The 21,366-nt window shown below is 43.4% G+C and overlaps 1 protein-coding gene across 6 annotated transcripts in view; it reads left to right on the top strand.

The window, feature by feature from the left end:
• Positions 1-21,366, top strand: part of Spn (protein phosphatase 1 regulatory subunit spinophilin) — a 571,930-nt gene that overhangs the window by 303,394 nt on the left and 247,170 nt on the right. For 4 of the 6 annotated variants that reach the window (XM_070098757.1, XM_070098780.1, XM_070098763.1 and 1 more), the window contains 3 exons: positions 1,905-3,133; positions 6,595-6,786; positions 15,476-15,537. In XM_070098757.1, coding sequence (XP_069954858.1) covers positions 1,905-3,133; positions 6,595-6,786; positions 15,476-15,537 — 1,483 coding nt within the window. Of the gene's footprint in view, positions 1-1,904; positions 3,134-6,594; positions 6,787-15,475; positions 15,538-21,066; positions 21,151-21,366 lie in introns of those variants that run through there. The other 2 variants (XM_070098775.1, XM_070098787.1) reach the window with 2 other exon arrangements.

The following is a 21,366-nucleotide window of genomic DNA, read 5'->3' on the forward strand; positions in this document are numbered from 1 at the left end:
CTTTGTTTTTATTGGCTGTATTGATAAATAAACTCAGTAAATTACATAAACTGTGTAGTTTTTGATTGAATCTGTTGATGGTAGACATTATTTTGCAATTAGTAAGTTGAGGCAAGGGGATTGGTTTCCCTACCTACCTGGAGGTTACCTAGAGGTTATTCCGGGGATCAACGCCCCCTCGGCCCGGTTCACGACCAGGCCTCCCGGTGGATCATGGCCTGATCAACTAGGCTGTTACTGCTGGCCGCACGCAGTCCAACGTACGAGCCACAGCCCGGCTGAACCGGCACTGACTTTAGGTATCTGTCCAGCTCTCTCTTGAAGGCAGCCAGGGGTTTATTGGCAATTCCCCTCATGCTTGATGGGAAGCTGTTGAACAGTCTTGGGCCCCGGACACTTATGGTGTTTTCCCTTAGTGTATCAATGGCGCCCTTACTTTTAATTTGGGGTATTTTGCATCGCCTGCCCAGTCTTTTACTTTCGTAGGGAGTGATTTCTGTGTGCAGATTTGGGACCATTCCTTCCAAGATTTTCCAAGTGTAGATTATGATATATCTCTCCCTCCTGCGTTCCAACGAGTACAAGTCAAGTGCTTCCAAGCGTTCCCAGTAGTTAAGGTGCTTGACAGAACTTATACGTGCAGTAAAGGATCTCTGTACACTCTCTAGATCTGCAGTTTCACCTGCTTTGAATGGAGATGTTAATGTACAGCAGTATTCCAGCCTAGAGAGAACAAGTGATTTGAAAAGGATCATCATTGGCTTGGCATCTCTCGTTTTGAACGTTCTCATTATCCATCCTATCATTTTCTTTGCACTTGTGATCGTGGCACTGTTGTGATCCTTGAAAGTCAGATCCTCAGACATTACTACTCCCAGGTCCCTTACATTATTTTTCCGCTCTATTGTATGGCCAGAGTTTGTAGTATACTCTGTTCTAGCTATTATCCCCTCCAGTTTTCCATAATGGAGTAGTTGGAATTTGTCCTCACCGAACATCATATTGTTTTCTGTTGCCCACTGGAAAACTTTGTTTATATCTTCTTGGAGGTTAACCGCGTCCTCAGCAGATGACAGCCTCATGCAGATCCTAGTATCGTCTGCAGAGGATGATATGGTGCTGTGGGTTACATCTCTGTCTATGTCTGATATGAGGATGAGGAACAGGATGGGGGCGAGTACTGTGCCTTGTGGAACAGAGCTCTTCACTATGGCAGCCTCTGATTCAACTCAGTTGACCACCACTATTTGTGTTCGATTGGTTATGAAGTTGAAGATCCATCTCCCCTCTTTGCCACTTATTCCTGTAGCACGTATTTGGTGCGCTAGTACGCCATGATTGCACTTGTCAAATGCTTTTGCAAAGTCTGTGTATATTACATCTGCATTCTGATTTTCTTCCAGTGCATCCAAGGCCATATCATAGTGATCTAGTAGTTGTGAGAGGCAGGAGCGACCTGCCCTGAACCCGTGTTGCCCTGGATTGTGCAGTTTTTGGGAATCCAGGTGATTTGCAATCCTGCTTTTTAGCACTCTTTCAAAGATTTTTATGATGTGGGACGTCAGAGCTATTGGTCTATATTTCTTAGTTAATGCTTTGCTGTCACCTTTATGGAGTGGGGCTATATCCATTGTTTTAAGTGACTGTGGAATTTCACCCATGTCCAAGCTCCTCCTCCATAGTGTACTTAGGGCACGTGAGAGGGTGACATACCTGTGGTCTGTTTCAAGAGTTTTTCTACCTTCTTGTTGATTTCCTAGAAATAAATCTAAATGCTGTATTGTACTGTATTAAGCTTCATTGAATTATTCTAGGTTAAATTCTGATATATTTTTGGTGAGTGTAAAATTCATGTACTTAATGCTAACTTGGTAGAAATTTAAAACTTGTTAATTGTGTTTCAGGGAGTGGTGGAGGAGGGTCGGGGCCGGGCCACCACCTCCTCCAAGGTCTCCAAGATTGCTGGTATGTTCCAAGGAGGAGGCAGCAGCAGCGGCGGCGTCCGGCCAACTTCTGATGATGACTCCTCCACCGCTGCCTCTTCTTCCTCCTCCACGACCGGTGGTGGCAGTGATGGTCCCTCCCATGCCACTGTAGTGCGCACCGAGTCCCATCTGGCCCGTTTCAACAATGCCCGCGCCCTTTTCGAGAAGATGGGTCAGGGGGAGGTCTCACAGCCCAAGGTGGCCATTCCCACCAAACTCGCCCCCTCAGTCGTTCCCACCAAAGTCGTGCCAACAGCCGTTCCTGCCAAACTCGCACCAGTGGTCATTCCTGCCAAGACCGAGATGAAGGTGGTTTCAAGATTTGAGGCCAAGATGGATACTGTGCCATCGGAGGCTAGGAAGTCGTCTGTCTCCACTACCACAACCACCACCATCACAACCACCACCACTACCATGCAGGCAGGTGTAACGTCACTCCACCTACGGCGGACATTCGGGGATGGGTACAGTAGTGAAGAGCGAGGTCGAGGTCGCAGCCCACGGGAAGAGTCCATCTCTCCCGCCAGATCGGTGGGAGAGGCATCATCTTCCTCTTCTCGCTCGACGTCACCAAGTCCTGCCCGCACCACCAATGGTCATGCTCACCACCAGGATGTGGGTGGAGGTTTAGTGGGCATTGGCCTTGGTGTGGCGGGTCTAGGGATGCGACGACCTGGATCAGCATCCAGTCGTTCACTGTCAACCTCCAGCACAGAGTCTGAGCCACCCCGGCGGTGGCCTCCCAAGACCTCTGACTGCAAGTTAATCACCAGGCCAGAGGCCTTCAAATCAGAGCTTTCCACCTTGGAACTCAGGAAGGCTAAACCGGAGAAGCCATTGAAGCCAGAAAGCCTGGAACGTAAGTTTTCAACTCACGAGCAACACCAAGAGTTGATTGCCAGGCACAAGAACTGGTTTCAGAGCTTCTCCAAAAACCGCTCGCCAGCCTCCTCCCCTAGTAAGTCTGAACCACGGCCAACCTCCCCCTCCAAGGCTGAGGTGATGCCTTCCCTACTTGCCAGGTCTGAGGAAGGAAGACCCACTTCACCCTTAAAGGTTGAGGTGTTACCCTCCGTGCTAGAAGGGAGACCCATTTCACCAGTTAAAACTGACTGGAGGTCTACACATGTGACCAAGCTTGATCTAAGGTATGTGTCAGATAACTAGTTTTGTTTGATTATCCCTTTTTATTTTACACAGATCAGTTTTACAGGCTAAGAACTGTTATCCTACCTCAGCTCATTTCAGAGCCCAGTCTTATCTAAGGTATATTATCTGGGATGCCACCCACAACTACTTACTGCTTACTACTTATCTACTTACTGCTAGGTGAACAGGGACAGCAGGTGTAAAGAAACATGCCCAGTGTTTCTACCCATGCCAGGGATTGAACCACAAACCCTCGTTATGTGGGGTGAGTGTGCTTACAACTGAGCTATGGAACAGTGAGTTGAGTATATTCTTGTGAAGATACATATGTGAGAGTATATTTAGATGGCTGCTAATTGCCTAAGCCTCTTAATATTCAAAACCACCACCACCTTTCTTGGACTTTTCCTTTCCTTTTCATCAGTCCCAGAATTATACATCATCATGATAAACCTGTCGTGCTTCATTCTTCTCTCCAAATTATACTTTTCATACCATCATATCATGTACTTTTTATTCTGTGAGTAATATTTTTTTCAATGACCAGGTCTATGAAAGATGAGGTGAATCATAGAATTTATGAGAAGAAAAAGCTGATTGGTGCACTTAGGAGTCTGTGGAGACAAAGAACTTTGTCCATAGAAGCAAAGAGGGGAAAGTATGAGAGTATAGTTATATCAATGCTCTCATATGGGTGTGAAGCATGGGCAGTGAATGGTGCAACAAGGAGAAGGCTGGAAGCAGTGGAGATGTCATATCTGAGGGCAGTGTGTGATGTGAATATAATGCAGAGAATTCGTAGTTTGGAAATTAGAATGAGGTGTGGGATTACCAAAACTTTTATCCAGAGGGCTGAGGAAGGGTTGAGAGGATGGAACAAAATAGAATGACTTCAAGAGTGTATAAATCTGTAGTGGAGGGAGGGCAGGGTAGGTGTCGGCCTAGGGGGGGGGCATAAAGAAGGTTTTGTGTGCGAGGGGCTTGGATTTCCAGCAAGCATGCGTGAGCGTGTTAGATAGGAGTGAATGGAGACAAATGGTTTTTAGGACATGATGTGATGTTGGAGTGTGAACAAGGTAACATTTAGGAAGGGATTCAGGGAAACCGGCAGGCCGGACTTAAGTCCTGTACATGGGAAGTACAGTGTCTGCACTCTGAAGGAGGGGTGTTAATGTTGCAGTTTTATAACTGTAGTGTAAGCGCACCTCTGGCAAGACAGTGATGGAGTGAATGATGAAAGTTTTTATTTTTTGGGCCACCCTGCCTTGGTGGGAGACGGCCAATTTGTTAATAAAAAAAAAAGTTATACAGTAGAAGGAGTTACTAGCCCACTCCTGGCATTTTAGTCTCCTCTTACAACATGCATAGCGTATGGAGGAAGAATTTTTTTCCATTTCCCCATGGATGAGTAATGTTAATATCATATTTAGATCTTGGAAATAGCGTGCCTTTAGCCTTCTCATTGCAGCTCCTCTCAAAGACCATGCCTCATATTCGTACACAAGTTTTGGCATCACTATACTCTGGTACATTCCTTGTTATGCCACCACTGATAACGTTCATTGTCTCCACAGATGCCTCGGTGTATCACCCACCTTTTCATCACCCTCCTTCATCTGTTCAATGGTTCACACTAACTTATTATTTGGATGGTTTCCAATCTTGGATGTTAACAAATGTTCCATAACCAGGTGATGCAGTGAGTGAACAAGCCTCTAGACCTGGGCTTCTTAACTGTTATTATTATTATTACAGACCCTTAATGGATTGCCCAATATGTCTCCATATTCCTTTTGCCACACTGTCCAAATCATTATAATGATCACTAGTCCAGTTAGGTACTTCAAAAAAATGTCAGTAGCTTGGTTTTACTTTACATATGGATAGTTATGAACAGAACAACTGATAGTCTATTCGGATCTAACAACAACTTTTCTTTTATAAATTTTCAGAGATAAGGTACCAAACCCCCGTTATTTAGTTCCCAGACCCCTAAGGGGTGTGGATACTCCCAGTTAAGAACCCCTGCTCTAGACCCTGTATGGAATTTCACCATTTTTAAAGATTTCATTCCCTAATATCATAAATGTACTGTGAACTACAGACATTATTGCATCTGGGATTTCATGGGTGGTGTGGGAGAAGGCCAGCTTTGCAAAAGTTGGGGGGGGGGAGGCTTAAAAGTTATAAGATGCTGAAAATTAAAAAGAAACAATTTAGAAAATATAATTTTCAGTATGTGTGTGATATTATTTAAATTGTTGTAGTCACTGGTCAAAATATTAAAGTGAATGTTGGCTATTAACCCTTAAATGGTCCAAACGTATATATATACGTTTTTTCAACATCTGAAAGTATGTAAAACATGTAGATCTTTTTTTTTTTTTACATGTGAAAATGTGTAAAAAAAACTTATCTACATTTTTTTTTTGGTTATATTTGAAAATATGTAAAAAAAAGTAGATCTACTTTTGTAGCTACGAATTTGAGCGTCGATCTGTTTGGACCGTTTAAGGGTTAACCCTTAAATGGTCCAAACATATATATACGTTCTCTCGTGTATCGCCATGAATATTTTGAGAATTTTTTTTTTTATAGAAAAAAAGAGCATGGGGTACCCAGGTGTCCCCAGTTTTTTTTCCATACGGTCCACACTGAGTGCGCACACAAATTCTCTCATGTATAGGCGACTCAGGCCTATCACGCCAATGTTGAATGAATAAAAAATGAGAAGTATATATACATTTGGGGCACTACACAAGAGAATGTATATATATGTTTGGACCATTTAAGGGGGGCTATATGCCTATTAACCCTCTGTGGCTGTGCTACTGACTACATAGCTAAGTACAGCCTCCCCTCACTTAATGACAGAGTTCTGTTCCTAAGACCACATCATTAAATGAATTTGTCGCTAAGTGAGGAGCATACTATAATGGTAGTGAGTTTGTGTCAGCCATCATTGATGTTGTTTTAATGTCACCTTTACACCATTCATAACATTTCTGGTATATTTTTAAATGTTTATACAGTAGTGTACTTTATATTGAAATAAACAGAATAGAGGAAATCAGCTCTAATATACAGTATTTAGGTATAAATACTGGTCAGAGAGCCCTTCGTAAGTCCAAGGCGTCGGTAAACTAGTGCATACATCACTAAGTGAGGAGAGGCTGTACTGACACCCCGTCCACCTATCAGAATATGGCATAGTTTTGTGATTTATGAGATAGTGTAAAAAAAAAAAGTTTGTCTCTGTTAAATAGCAGTTTTAAAGAACATAAGAAAAGGGGAACACTGCAGCAGACCTACTGGCCCAAGGTAAGATGGTCCACTTCACATCCACTCATGTACTTGTCTGACCTATTTATAAAGCTACACAATGTTTTCCTCTAATTTATTTCATCATTAAGAAATTATCTAGAGCAAAAAATATTACCCTGTATTTAACTTGTTTCAGATCCCCACGGAGTATGTCAAGCAGTGAAGAGTGTGATGGGATTGAGGAGAGAGCAAGAGAAAGAGATGAGAGATGCAGAGAGAGTGAGGAAGGCAGCAGCAGCAGCAGTCGGTCAGTGAGCGAGCAGGAGGCCTGGTCATCAGTGCTCCAGAGCAGGTATGGACCAAGAGCCAAGGATCTCCTCAGCCCCAGGTTAGTCCTGTGTGACTGTTTAGCTCTCGGTTTAGAGTTAGAGTATTGGAAATCACTGACTTGGCAGTAAGTTGTGGGTGACAGTGGAACATACTGCATAGTATTGTCACTGAAGCAAGTACAAGAGGGCCTCGTTCATACGGCTTGAAATATGGTGCCGGTCGTCCTTCCCTTATGCAACTGTTGTATGAAAAGGGCAATAACTGTGGAGCATCGGTAAAAGCACCGAACATAATGAACAAGAACAATGGCTTATCTGAAAGCCCTCCTAGGAGGGCCCCATATGTATAGCACCTATTTTCATTATTCCACAGTTTTCTTGGCTTTCAAATGAGTCATTGTTCATTAAGTTCAGTGCTTTTACAGCTTGTCCACAGTTATTGCCATTTTCGTACAACAGTTGCATAAAGGAAGGATGACTGGCACCATATTTATATCTGTATGAACAGGGCCCTCCTGTACTTTTTGTAGCTTTAAAAACAGGTTGGATAGATTAAGATTAGACCTATTGGCCCAACCAGTAGGTCTGCTGCAGTGCTGTTTATTTTTATGTATTTATGTTACAGCCATAGGATTGATTCTAGTAATATCTTTGTTCTTGTTTGTAAATATGGAGAACCGAAGAATGGTGTATCCTCAGTCCTTCGAAAATGTCGGTAAGTACGTACAGTATATAAAAAATCCTGAACTGTAAATTATGAATTGTCTAATGCTTTTGAAATTTAGTGCAGCAAATACCTCATTATGAGTTCTAGTCTATGGTTACAATTCATCTGGATCTACCTACAGAGGGTGCTAGCAGTGGCTAGCACTGAAAAATAATTACTGGGAATTGGAGCTCTAGGGTAAAACTAGCCGTGTGATATAATACATCTCTCCTTAAGACATTACTAATTTTTTTTGCAATTTATGTTTTTATTGACTTTGTTTTGTTATTATTTATTTACCATGACATTTCCTGTATGGTGATCCAGAGAGGAAACTCATTCACCATCATATATTTAATAGCTGTCTTGCTTAAAGTGCAAAGGCATCACAATAACTTCATACTAAGTACATTCGACTACATTAGTAGCAGTCAAAACAAATGCCTTATAAAACCAAATGCTTACAAATAGAGAGAGCTCAACACATGTAGGGGCACAACCCCAGGCAGGTACTGCACCACCTGAGCTGCCAGTGTCTCCAGACACGGCAGTAGCTGCCCACTGTCTTGCCAGACAGGTTTGCCTCATGGCAAAGAAATTATTGGTTAACTGTATGCTTTGCTTAACTGTATAGGTAATGCATATCAATGGGCTTTCTGAATGCACACCTAAATGTCACCCATCTCTGTTCACTCCTATCAAACACGCTCACGCACGCCTGCTGGAAGTCCAAGCCCCTCGCACACAAAACCTCCTTTACCCCCTCCCTCCAACCTTTCCTAGGCCGACCCCTACCCCGCCTTCCTTCCACTACAGACAAACACGCTCACGCATGCTTGCTGGAAATCCAAGCCCCTCGCACACAAAACCTCCTTTACACCCTCCCTCCAACCTTTCCTAGGCCGACCCCTTAATACACTCTTGAAGTCATTCTGTTTTGTTCCATTCTCTCTACATGTCTGAACCACCTCAACAACCCTTCCTCAGCCCTCTGGACAACAGTTTTGGCAATCCCGCACCTCCTCCTAACTTCCAGACTATGAATTCTCTGCATTATATTCACACCACGCATGGCCCTCAGACATGACATCTCCACTGCCTCCAGCCGCCTCCTCGCTGCAACATTCATCACCCATGCTTCACATCCATATAAGAGTGTTGGTAAAACGATACTCTCATACATTCCCCTCTTTGCTTCCAAGGACAAAGTTCTGTCTCCACAGACTATTAAGTGCACCGCTCACCCTTTTCCCCTCATCAATTCTATGATTCACCTCATCTTTTGTAGACCCATCCGCTGACACGTCCACTCCCAAATATCGGCATACAATCACCTCCTCCATACTCTCTCCCTCCGATCTGATATCCAATCTTTCATCACCTAATCTTTTTATCCTCATAACCTAACTCTTTCCTGTATTCACTTTTAATTTTCTTCTTTTACCTACCCTACCAAATTCATCCACCAGCCTCTGCAACTTCTCTTCAGAATCTCCCAAGAGCACAGTGTCATCAGCAAAAAGCAACTGTGACAACTCCCACTTTATGTGTGATTCTTTATCTTTTAACTCCACGCCTCTTGCCAAGACCCTCGCATTTACTTCTCTTACAACCCCATCTATAAATATATTGAGCAACCACGGTGACATCACACATCCTTGTCTAAGGCCTACTTTTACTCGGAAATAATCTCCCTCTTTCCTACATATTCTAACTTGAGCCTCACTATCCTCATAAAAACTCTTCACTGCTTTCAGTAACCTACCTCCTATACCATACACCTACAACATCTGCCACATTGCCCCCCTATCCACCCTGTCATACGCCTTTTCCAAATCCATAAATGCCACAAAAACCTCTTTAGCCTTATCTAAATACACTGTTCACTTATATGTCTCACTGTAAACACTTGGTCTATGCACCCCCCTACCTTTCCTAAAGCCTCCTTGTTCATCTGCTATCCTATTTTCAGTCTTACTCTTAATACTTTCAATAATAACTCTACCATACACTTTTTAGCAATAGTCTTCAACTTGTCAGTATTCATTCTCCAACTTGTCAGCATTCATTCTTCAACTTGTAAGTTTTCTAAACTATTTACATCAATATTTTGACTGTAGAGTAGATGCGTGTTCTGTTTAAAGTAGTAATAAAGCTCTAGCCTTTTGAGCGCAAAGGAGGCAGCTGCCTTCCCTGCAAGTATAAAGCAAAAAGCTGTATGTTGCAGTGCACTTGGAAATGGAATAATAATTAGGAAATGTTGACATATTACTAAATTAAAATCAGTAGGCATTTTTTTAACCAATAATTAAGTACTATACATTAGATAAAACTGTCTGTGCTCTGCCTAAAACTCTTATGTGGAGACAAAGAGCTTTGTCCTTGGAGGCAAAGAGGGGAATGTATGTGAGTATAGTTTTACCAACGCTCTTATATGGGTGTGAGGCATGGGTGATGAATGTTGCAGCGAGGAGAAGGCTGGAGGCAGTGGAGATGTCATGTCTGAGGGCAATGTGTGGTGTGAATATAATGCAGAGAATTCGTAGTTTGGAAGTTAGGAGGAGGTGCGGGATTACCAAAACTGTTGTCCAGAGGGCTGAGGAAGGGTTGTTGAGGTGGTTCGGACATGTAGAGAGAATGGAGTGAAACAGAATGACTTCAAGAGTGTATCAGTCTGTAGTGGAAGGAAGGCGGGGTAGGGGTCGGCCTAGGAAAGGTTGGAGAGAGGGGGTAAAGGAGGTTTTGTGTGCGAGGGGCTTGGACTTCCAGCAGGCATGCGTGAGCGTGTTTGATAGGAGTGAATGGAGACAAATGGTTTTTAATACTTGACGTGCTGTTGGAGTGTGAGCAAGGTAACATTTATGAAGGGGTTCAGGGAAACCGGCAGGCCGGACTTGAGTCCTGGAGATGGGAAGTACAGTGCCTGCACTCTGAAGGAGGGGTGTTAATGTTGCAGTTTAAAAACTGTAGTGTAAAGCACCCTTCTGGCAAGACAGTGATGGAGTGAATGATGGTGAAAGTTTTTCTTTTTCGGGCCACCCTGCCTTGGTGGGCAGAAGAGGGGTTGTTGAGGTGGTTTGGTCATTTAGAGAGAATGGATCAAAGTAGAATGACTTCCAGCAGGCATGCGTGAGCGTGTTTGATAGGAGTGAATGGAGACAAATGGTTTTTAATACTTGACGTGCTGTTGGAGTGTGAGCAAAGTAACATTTATGAAGGGATTCAGGGAAACCGGCAGGCCGGACTTGAGTCCTGGAGATGGGAAGTACAGTGCCTGCACTCTGAAGGAGGGGTGTTAATGTTGCAGTTTAAAAACTGTAGTGTAAAGCACCCTTCTGGCAAGACAGTGATGGAGTGAATGATGGTGAAAGTTTTTCTTTTTCGGGCCACCCTGCCTTGGTGGGAATCGGCCGGTGTGATAATAATAAAAAAAAAAAAAATAATAGAATGACATTTAAAGCATATAAATCTATAGGGGAAGGAAGGTGGGGTAGGGGTCGTCCTCGAAAGGGTTGGAGAGAGGGGGTAAAGGAGGTTTTGTGGGCAAGGGGCTTGGACTTCCAGCAAGCGTGCGTGAGCGTGTTAGATAGGAGTGAATGGAGACGAATGGTACTTGGGACCTGATGATCTGTTGGAGTGTGAGCAGGGTAATATTTAGTGAAGGGATTCAGGGAAACTGGTTATTTTCATATAGTCGGACTTGAGTCCTGGAAATGGGAAGTACAATGCCTGCACTTTAAAGGAGGGGTTTTGGGATATTGGCAGTTTGGAGGGATATGTTGTGTATCTTTATATGTGTATGCTTCTAAACTGTTGTATTCTGAGCACCTCTGCAAAAACAGTGATAATGTGCGAGTGTGGTGAAAGTGTTGAATGATGATGAAAGTATTTTCTTTTTGGGGATTTTCTTTCTTTTTTGGGTCACCCTGCCTCGGTGGGAGACAGCCGACTTGTTGAGATAGATATAAAAAATATATATATATATATGTATATATGTGTGTATGTGTGTATATATATGTGTGTGTGTGTGTATATATATTTATTTTACAAACATTACTTATTCCAGTATAATATTCTTCTGTTAATGGCATAACATAATTTCCACACTCTCTCATTTTAATACATTAATTTTTTTCTTGATTAATAACACCTTCCTTTTCCTCTTTCTCCTGTAGATTTATGAGTAAAGTGGAACCTCGTCTTAAGAGTTTAATCTGTTCCATGACCTAGCTCGTATCCTGATCTGCTTGTCTGCTGAGTCAGTTTTCCTTATTTAAATTAATTGAAATGCCATTAATCCATTCCAGCAGAATTCCTGCTCTGGGAGGCAGGACAAAAATACTTCAATATGATGCTAATATCAATTCTATGGCTTATTTATCTATCACAGTTCATCTAATATGACATAATAAACAATATAATTAACATAGAAATGTGATATATACTCTAGAATGAATAAAATAGGCCATAATATGGCTAGTGGTGATGGCAGCATCCATTCCCTCTCCTGCTGACTGTATCTTCCCATGCTTTTATTATAAGAGAAAACAGAGTGTTTGTGAGGCTAACTGCACTAGTTTCATAAATAAGTTTCATAAATAGGAAATATTGCATAAAAACATAATAGAGAATATAAAAAAATGCAGTGGTTTTATAAAGTGGACATATGCTGGTGGAGATGGAGGGTGGAAGATAGGTTACTTGCTACTAGCTCCTACTGCCACCGCTCACCTCGCTTGTTTATGATTTCATGTTGTAATTCCATGGACATCATCCACTTTTTCTTCTCAGCATTGTCCTTTGCACTTACTTTCTTAGGACCCATGGTTAGAAAAGAGAAATTTGGCAATAATAACACTAGAAATGCTTCCACGGCGACGTAAACACATTGCACAGCTCAGCTGATGTGGTATTGGCTGTGCCAACTACTGGCAATGTTCTGAAACTCGCTTATTATTATTATTATTATTATTATTAATTTAGGGAACTGGAGCACAGATCCAATTCCCTAGATCAAGAGCCCCTCACCAGCATCAAGGAACCTCCCTTGAGGGGAAAGCCCTCATCCTGAATTTTGGCTCGTATCCAGAGCAAAAAAATCGACTGAGCGACGGCTTGTATCCTGAAAAACTTGCATGCTGGGGCACACGTAAGCTGAGGTTCCTCTGTATTTATCCTTCAACATTAACTTCTTACACACGTTAAATTTAATTTAAAAATATACAAAATATATTTAAAAAACTTAATATTCTGTTAAGTATTGATGTCTTATAGTAGGACAGGAGAAAATAAAATACTGTATCAAATAATGTATTTTAAAAGAAAAATTTTAACTCATCAGCTATTTCACCACTAAGGTAGGGTGACCCAAAGAAGGAAATGCATTCACCATCACTCAGAAGTGTTTGTGGATCTCATGATTCATATGACCCTTTGAATGCAGCATCCCTAACCATCCTTCAGGGTACAGGCACTGTACTTGCAGTATTCAGTTTACACTAACAAGTTTCCTTGACCCTCTTCATAAATGTTACCTTGCTCACACTCCAACAGCATGTCAAATCTTTAAAAATTTGTCTCCACTTAATGCAGTCTAACACATGCACACACACCTTCTGGATGCTCAAGCCCCTACCACTAAAAACCTCCCACACCCCCTGCCCTCCAGCCCTGGATAACCCCTACACTACTTTCCAACCTACCTTTTTTTTCTGATATATTTTGTGATTCACCTCAACCTCCATATTCTGATACATTTGCTTCCTCTTCCATATTTCATGGCCTAAATTGACCTGACATCTATGGCCTTTGTATTTAATCTGTACTGACATGGGTCCAAATTGTTGTACAGTATTTAATTTCCCTTTTCAACAAATTGAAATTTAGAACTGATGCAGTTGGGGTTAATTTGGACAATGTAGTATATGTATATTGTTAATTATCGAATTTGGAGCCTCGTTGGCCTTAACTGTGGTAAATGTTTAGTGGCTGTTATGTGAATGATAGAACATAACACTGCTGTTATTTGATGTTCCTGCGTGTGGTTGTGCATGCAGTTGTGAGTGAATGTGTGCTTGCATGTGTGTGTGTGTGTGTGTGTGAATGAATGAGTGCATGTGTGAGTGAATGCTTGTGTGCATGTGTGTGTGTGTGAAAGTGCCTGCATGTGTGCACGTGTATACACGTACTCAGATTTACAAACACCGTACATACATAATTTTATCAGAACATTGTGTCTGCAAACATTAGAACAGCCTGTGAGTGGTGAAGCAACACTCCCCTCTTCCCCCTCACCCTCCTACCATCTCAACCCCAAAAATAGGCTTGTATTTACTGTATGACCGTATTCCTTGAAAGGAACACTGTCATACAACCCTCTTTGAAGGGGCACTGTCATAGAATCCACCCTTGAAGGGATACCATCATACAACCTTCCTTCAAGGGACAAGAAGTTGCCATGATGACAGGAAGGTTCTAAGGAGGCAGAGCTCTCCTTCTTTTCCTTGAATCAAAATCAAGTTACTTCCCATTCCGTCGTTGCTGTGTGATCTTATGGAATTAGCACTTCCTATGAATATATATTTAGTATAATGTTATTTTTATATAGCCGGACTTGAGTCCTGGAAATGGGAAGTACAATGCCTGCACTTTAAAGGAGGAGTTTGGGATATTGGCTGTTTGGAGGGATATGTTGTGTATCTTTATACATATATACGTACTTCTAAACTGTTGTATTCTGAGTACCTTTGCAAAAAAAAGTGATTATGTGTGAGTGAGGTGAAAGTGTTGAATGATGATGAAAGTATTTTCTTTTTGGGGATTTTCTTTCTTTTTGGTTCACCCTGCCTCGGTGGGAAACAGCCGACTTGTTAAAAAAAAAAAATTGTAATAATGTTGCTATTAACCACAGAGAGGCAAAGAATACACTAAGTCCTGGACTTACAAACACACTGGGGACCTCCTGAATTGTGTAAAATATTCATAATACAGGAAGTCTTCAACTTACACATTCAATGGTGACCTGTATTGTGTATAATAATGACAAGATTCTCAACGTGTTTATAAGTCAAAGATTTACTGTACAATGCTTCTAGAAAGTCTTTATCCATTATGCTTGGGTATGCTGTGCCCAGCAAGGCCCAATATAAGAATGTAATCGTTCTAACAATGGAATGGGTGGGATTTGAAACCGTGGAGAGTGAGTCGTGAAACTCCAGCCCATGGGTTCAAATCCCACTCGTTCTGGGGTTCATTTGTAATCATGGTACGTGTATTATGATTTCTTGAGTCATGTTAATCATTTTAATTGGGACTTAGTGTTGGCAATTGATTAATGTATAAAGTAACAGTTATTGATGTGAATGCAGGGTTTATCACAATATTTTTTCACAATGCACATTTGTAAATGCTGTAGCCTACTAGGGTTAACAATGTGTGAGACTATTGGAAATTTTTTGCACAGGAGAGCCTTGCTTATACAGCAGGTTAGGGTCTGGGCTACTGTAGGGTCTCACTTATACAGCAGGTTAGGGTCTGGGCTACTGTAGGGTCTCACTTATACAGCAGGTTAGGGTCTGGGCTACTGTAGGGTCTCACTTATACAGCAGGTTAGGGTCTGGGCTACGGCTGTGAAGCTAAAATCTCTGTGAAGTGAAACACAGCCTTTTTCAATTTTAAATACATATAAAAGCCTGATAATATGTTTACACTTTCATGTATTAAGTGAGCAGTAGAGCTTAAAATATTTTTGGCCTTGGCTTATAGTGAGTGGTAAATATATTTATTGTAGGAAGTCTGAATAAATGAAGAATGGGTATAATTGAACACCGGTGAATTAGTAAAATGCTGTAAAGTAGGGCCCTTCTGTATTATAAAGTAAATTGTATTGTACAGCAATCCTGAATCGTACAACTTGTCTACAACTATATTTGCCCCATTTTATTATTTCTGATAAACCTTGGAGATTATGGCTCCTCATAATGTAAAAGATAACATTAATACCGTATGGAGGAGTAACTAAGCTCTGCGTATTTGTGTTACAGGTCTCGTGTAGAAGGAGAGACTGGCACAGACTGGAGGAGAGAGAGAGCTGCGATTCTTTCTGGTGAGTTGTCTTTGATCATCTATTTTATTGTATAATATAAGATTTGTAAATCTTTCTTTCTTCTGCTGTATAAGTGGGACCCTCCGGAGGGTCCCACTTATACAGCTGTGAAGCAAAAATCTCTACAGTGAAACTGCCTTTTTTTCAATTTGAAATGCATATTAAAGCCTAATAACGTGTTTTCACTATCATGTATTAAGTGGGCAATATAGTTAGGTCTAAAAAATGCATATACAGTATTGCGAGGGTTCCTTGGAGATATGATGGTTGGAGATAAACACAGTTGGTTGGTTGTAATCACTTATATTGGCAGAGTTGTGAGGGGAACTTAGCCCAGCCTACCAGTCGCCTTGAAGCCTACGCTGAATCTGAGAGAGAGGTAGGGTGAAAGACGTTCACGTGAGTCAATGTATGACATCATACATGCTAGCCACTGGGCCTAGCTGAGCAGGGAGCCTAAATGTATATATGGATGATAGGATCTACGATAAACTACAGAAGCCTATACGTATGGATTCAGTAGCGATACTAACAACAGTACACACATTACTTACCCTAAAATATTTTCATCCTTAGCTTACAGTGAATAGTGAATATTTATTGTAGGAAGTCTGAATAAAAGAAGAATGGGTGTAATTGAAAATCGCTGTATTAGCGAAATGCTGTAAAGCGAGGCCCTCCTGTATGCAATTTATCCCAATAATTCAGTAACCTTCATAGCAAGACATGTATATAAGAAGTTTTGTGACCCTACGGGCTTAGTGCTTTTTCCCAATTAAAAATACAAACAACTGAGCAGTAGCACTAAGATCATAAATTTTTTGAAAGGTTAATATGATTTCAAGTTTCATTTTCAGTTTAAAATTTCAAGTTTTTACTGAAAAAATGGGGTATCCCCCCCACACTGCCCTGTTGTCTGAAGGGTACATGGTTTTCCTCATACCTCCTCCCTGTTATCTGAGGGTATTTCTGGGCATGTTTTCATACCTTGGATGATGTGGCCTCATCATAGGGTCCCCTTGAGTGGTCCATGTTTATGTTTCTCCACCACTTGACAACCCACACCTCTTCTTCCCCATTAACCTCTCAGTGTAGCCAGCTCCCTCTTAAGGATGAGCTGGTTACTCTGAGGAGTAAGGGGCAACTGCCTACACTCAGTGTAGCCAATTTCCTATATTCCTCATTGTAAGCACCATCTTGTCACCTCTCTCTCTCCATGAAACTTCTCTGTTTCTTTCTTCATCTCTCTCTCCAATTGGCAAGAGAGTGCTGATGAGAGGCAGGAAACGCTGAGGTGTACACGTTCATCATCGGTGGTGAACGCACGACAGATTGGCACAAGAGCTAGAGCAGCAGGCAGGAATAAGAGGAGTAACCACTAGAGTGGATCAAGGAAGGAAGCATTGAATGAGTGCATAAAGTATTTTCACCAGGTGCCAGATCAGCCACGCTGTGATGGATATGTAGGTCAGTAGGCCATCAGCAGCAACAGTCTGGTTAACCAGGCTGAATAGAAAAACTCTCATAATTCACCAAAGGTATAAATCAAAGGTATGGCATTCCTCAAGGGTGAGTACTGAGACCAGTACTGTTTTCTTATGTATGTAAGCAACATGACAGAGGAAAGTATGTCAGAGGTGTCAGTGTTCAGAGATAATGTGAAGTTCATGAGGAGAATACAAACAAGAGCAGACCAGGAAAGACTACAGATGGATCTGGACAAGGTGTAGGATTGGTCTGACAAGTAACCCGTATAGCCAATCACAGAACAGGTGAGACTTGAACCCATGGCAGGCAAGTCCTAAGACAAGACTACAAATGGATCTGGACGAGCTGTAAGATTGGTCTAACAGTTGGCTGTTAGAATGTAATCCCAGTAATGCAAGGTTTTGAAAATCAGGGAAATGCAAAGATGATCAGTCAACAGAGTATAGACCTGGCTGCACACCTCCCTGAAAAAGAGGACCTAAGGGAGAGCATAGTTCACCCGAGGTACAAAGTTGAATAACCTCTGCAGCAAACTCAAGGCTGGCAATTTTAAGGGTGGCTGTCAGGAACCTCAAGGAGGAAGCATTCATTACCTTGTATACAACATATATCAGGTCCATCCAGTATAGAACCTCGTCTAATACATCATGTAAAGAAGCTGGAAAAAGTGTAAAGACTAGTAAAGAGACTAGTATCAGAGCTGAGGGGCATGAGCTCTGAGAGACCAAAAGACAGGTATAGGTAGGTTCACCAGAGCGAGCCCTGGCGCAGGTCGTCTCAGTGCGGTGACCTGGCAAAGCTTAAGTTAAACCTGAAGACAAGAGAACAGTAGGACCAGGGGTGACATGATGACTTTGTACAAAAGATGGAGAATCTGAGAGGCTAGTATCAGGTACACGATGGCACAGATAGATTTTTACACATCAGTTTTACAGGTTAAGAGGTGTTATCTTACCTCGGCTCACTTCAAAGCCCAGGATGCCACCCACAGGGAATTATCACACAAACTAGTGTTATGTAGTAGCATACTTGGTTTTCCCTACTATATAACTATCACAAACCAGTGTAACAGTACACTGCGAGTGTTCCGACCCCAGTACACTGCGAGTGTTCCCACTCCAGTACACTGCGAGTGTTCCCACTCCAGTACACTGCGAGTGTTCCCACTACAGTACACTGCGAGTGTTCCCACTCCAGTACACTGCGAGTGTTCCCACTCCAGTACACTGCGAGTGTTCCGACTCCAGTACACTGCGAGTGTTCCGACTCCAGTACACTGCGAGTGTTCCGACTCCAGTACACTGCGAGTGTTCAGACTCCAGTACACTGCGAGTGTTCCCACTCCAGTACACTGCGAGTGTTCCCACTCCAGTACACTGCAAGTGTTCCCACTACAGTACACTGCGAATGTTCCCACTCCAGTACACTGTGAGTGTTCCCACTCCAGTACACTGCGAGTGTTCCCACTCCAGCACACTGCGAGTGTTCCCACTCCAGCACACTGCGAGTGTTCCCACTCCAGCACACTGCGAGTGTTCCCACTCCAGCACTGCGAGTGTTCCCACTCCAGCACACTGCGAGTGTTCCCACTCCATCACACTGCGAGTGTTCCCACTCCAGCACACTGCGAGTGTTCCCACTCCAGCACACTGCGAGTGTTCCCACTCCAGCACACTGCGAGTGTTCCCACTCCAGCACACTGCGAGTGTTCCCACTCCAGCACACTGCGAGTGTTCCCACTCCAGCACACTGCGAGTGTTCCCACTCCAGCACACTGCGAGTGTTCCCACTCCAGCACACTGCGAGTGTTCCCACTCCAGCACACTGCGAGTGTTCCCACTCCAGCACACTGCGAGTGTTCCCACTCCAGCACACTGCGAGTGTTCCCACTCCAGCACACTGCGAGTGTTCCCACTCCAGCACACTGCGAGTGTTCCCACTCCAGCACACTGCGAGTGTTCCCACTCCAGCACACTGCGAGTGTTCCCACTCCAGCACACTGCGAGTGTTCCCACTCCAGCACACTGCGAGTGTTCCCACTCCAGCACTGCGAGTGTTCCCACTCCAGCACACTGCGAGTGTTCCCACTCCAGCACACTGCGAGTGTATCAGTGTTAAGATACTCGCGACCATGACATCATCAACGTCTTTTCTTTTCAACTGCACGTTCGTGGGTGCCGCGTTGCTCGCTGGTAAGAGCATTGGACTAACAATCGTAAGGACCTCGGGTTTGATTCCCTGGCGCGGAGAAATATACAGGCACGTTCTTACACCCCTGCCCATCCCTGTCTTCTTAGATCCATTGTTATGGGTCGAACCAAGGGAAAATGTGCAAGACACTCCAGTACCTGCTGGAATGTTATACTGTGTAAGACACTCCAGTTTACCTGGAGAGAGTTCCGGGGGTCAACGCCCTCACGGCCCGGTCTGTGACCAGGCCTCCTGGTAGATCAGAGCCTGATCAACCAGGCTGTTACTGCTGGCTGCATGCAATCCAACGTACGAGCCACAGCCCGACTGGTCAGGTACCGACTTTAGATGCTTGTCTATTGGTAATCCCCTTTATGTATGCTGGGAGGCAGTTGAACAGTCTCGGGCCCCTGACACTTATTGAATTGTCTCTTAACGTGCTAGTGACACCCCTGCTTTTCATTGGGGGGGATGGTGCATCGTCTGCCGAGTCTTTTGCTTTCGTTGTGAGTGATTTTCGTGTGCAAGTTCGGTACTAGTCCCTCTAGGATTTTCCAGGTGTATATAATCATGTATCTCTTCCGCCTGCGTTCCAGGGAGTACAGGTTCAGGAACTTCAAGCATTCCCAGTAATTGAGGTGTTTTATCTCCGTTATGCGCGCCGGGAAGGTTCTCTGTACCTACAGTCCTGTGTTAAAACACCACCGTAAGGGCCGACAGTGTTCAGGTGTTGGGTATAAGGTATCAGTGTGTTTTGAAAGACACGTAAGCAAACACTATAACATATTTATTAGAAAACGTTTCGGTCCTGGGACCTTGATCAAGAAGTGATCAAGGTCCCAGGACCGAAACGTTTTCTAATAAATGTTATAGTGTTTGCTTATGTGTCTTTCTAAACCAACTTGTCGGTATTTATTACCAAGGTTTATACCAAGGTATCAGTGTACCTAATGTTAATTAAAAGAAAGTTTGGATGCTAGTGTAAAGCAGGGGCACCTTGGGTATAATAAGAGAACATTGTGTCAACATGCGTGGTCCAAGACTCAGCAACCTGCCATCAGCAGGTATCGGAAACATTACTGGAACAAGTGTAGAAGTCTTAATGGTAAACTAAACTACTGTCACCGCGGAGTAGCAGATCACTCAGGCTGTGATGGATATGTGGGCAAGCGGGCCACTAGCAGCGAAGGCATGATTGGTCTGGCAGGCTGCTAGAGTAGAAACACTCTAAAAACCGGTTACTGTAGGTCACCTGTATTTGTTTCCGGAGGGTTAGCGCCCCCGCGACCCGGTCCCAGACCAGACCTAATAGTTGTCAGGCTTACAGTTAAAATTCCCCTTCCTCCCTTTGTTTTCAAAATCCTTTGAGTAAACTGTAGATGTAGAATGTTAGATTTGACTTGTGATCTACCGATTGGTAGTTCCAGCAACTAGCAGTGACATCGTAGACGCTTAATTACCACAACAATAATCGTAGAGGTTTGGAAAGCTGGAAGATCTCTTACGTAAATACGTGATGAGTTTAGGAGGTTGTCATTGCTTCTTAAACGTCCAGTATGGCCGACAAGTAACCCCATGACGTCACGTGAAACCTCAATACCCTTGTGTAGGAGGTGAGGGTGTGGTTGTGGCGGGGGGGATTAAGGTAGTGGGAGCGGTGGATGGTAGGGGTTGGGAGGTACGGTGACTGTTTGGGAGGGAATGTGACGGGCGGGGAAGGGTTGGGTGACCATGGGTTGGGAATTGGGGGTAGGGTGGCCATGGGTTGGGGAGTCGGGGGTGGGGGGCTGGGCAACATCTTGGCGTGGTGACCAAGGTCTTTTGAGGAACCTGTACCCCAGACCAGTGTTGAATCAGACCTTGTGGGACACGCTCCTCTACTACCTCTTCCACCACCCGGCTCTGCTCTCCCTCGCCAGGGATACACACTCCACTGTTAGAGCAATGATAATCCCTCCTTTGCCAGGGATACACGCTAGTGCTCTTTGAGAACAGTGACAGTACTTCCCTCGCCAGGGATATACACTCAGCTCCACTGTTAGAGCAGTGATAATCCCTCCCTCGCCAGGGATATACACTCAGCTCCACTGTTAGAGCAGTGATAATCCCTCCCTCACCAGGGATACACGCGAGTCATCTTTGAGAACGGTG

The sequence above is a fragment of the Cherax quadricarinatus genome, chromosome 5, assembly GCF_038502225.1.
Source record: "Cherax quadricarinatus isolate ZL_2023a chromosome 5, ASM3850222v1, whole genome shotgun sequence".
In the NCBI taxonomy this organism is placed as follows: Eukaryota; Metazoa; Arthropoda; class Malacostraca; order Decapoda; family Parastacidae; genus Cherax; species Cherax quadricarinatus.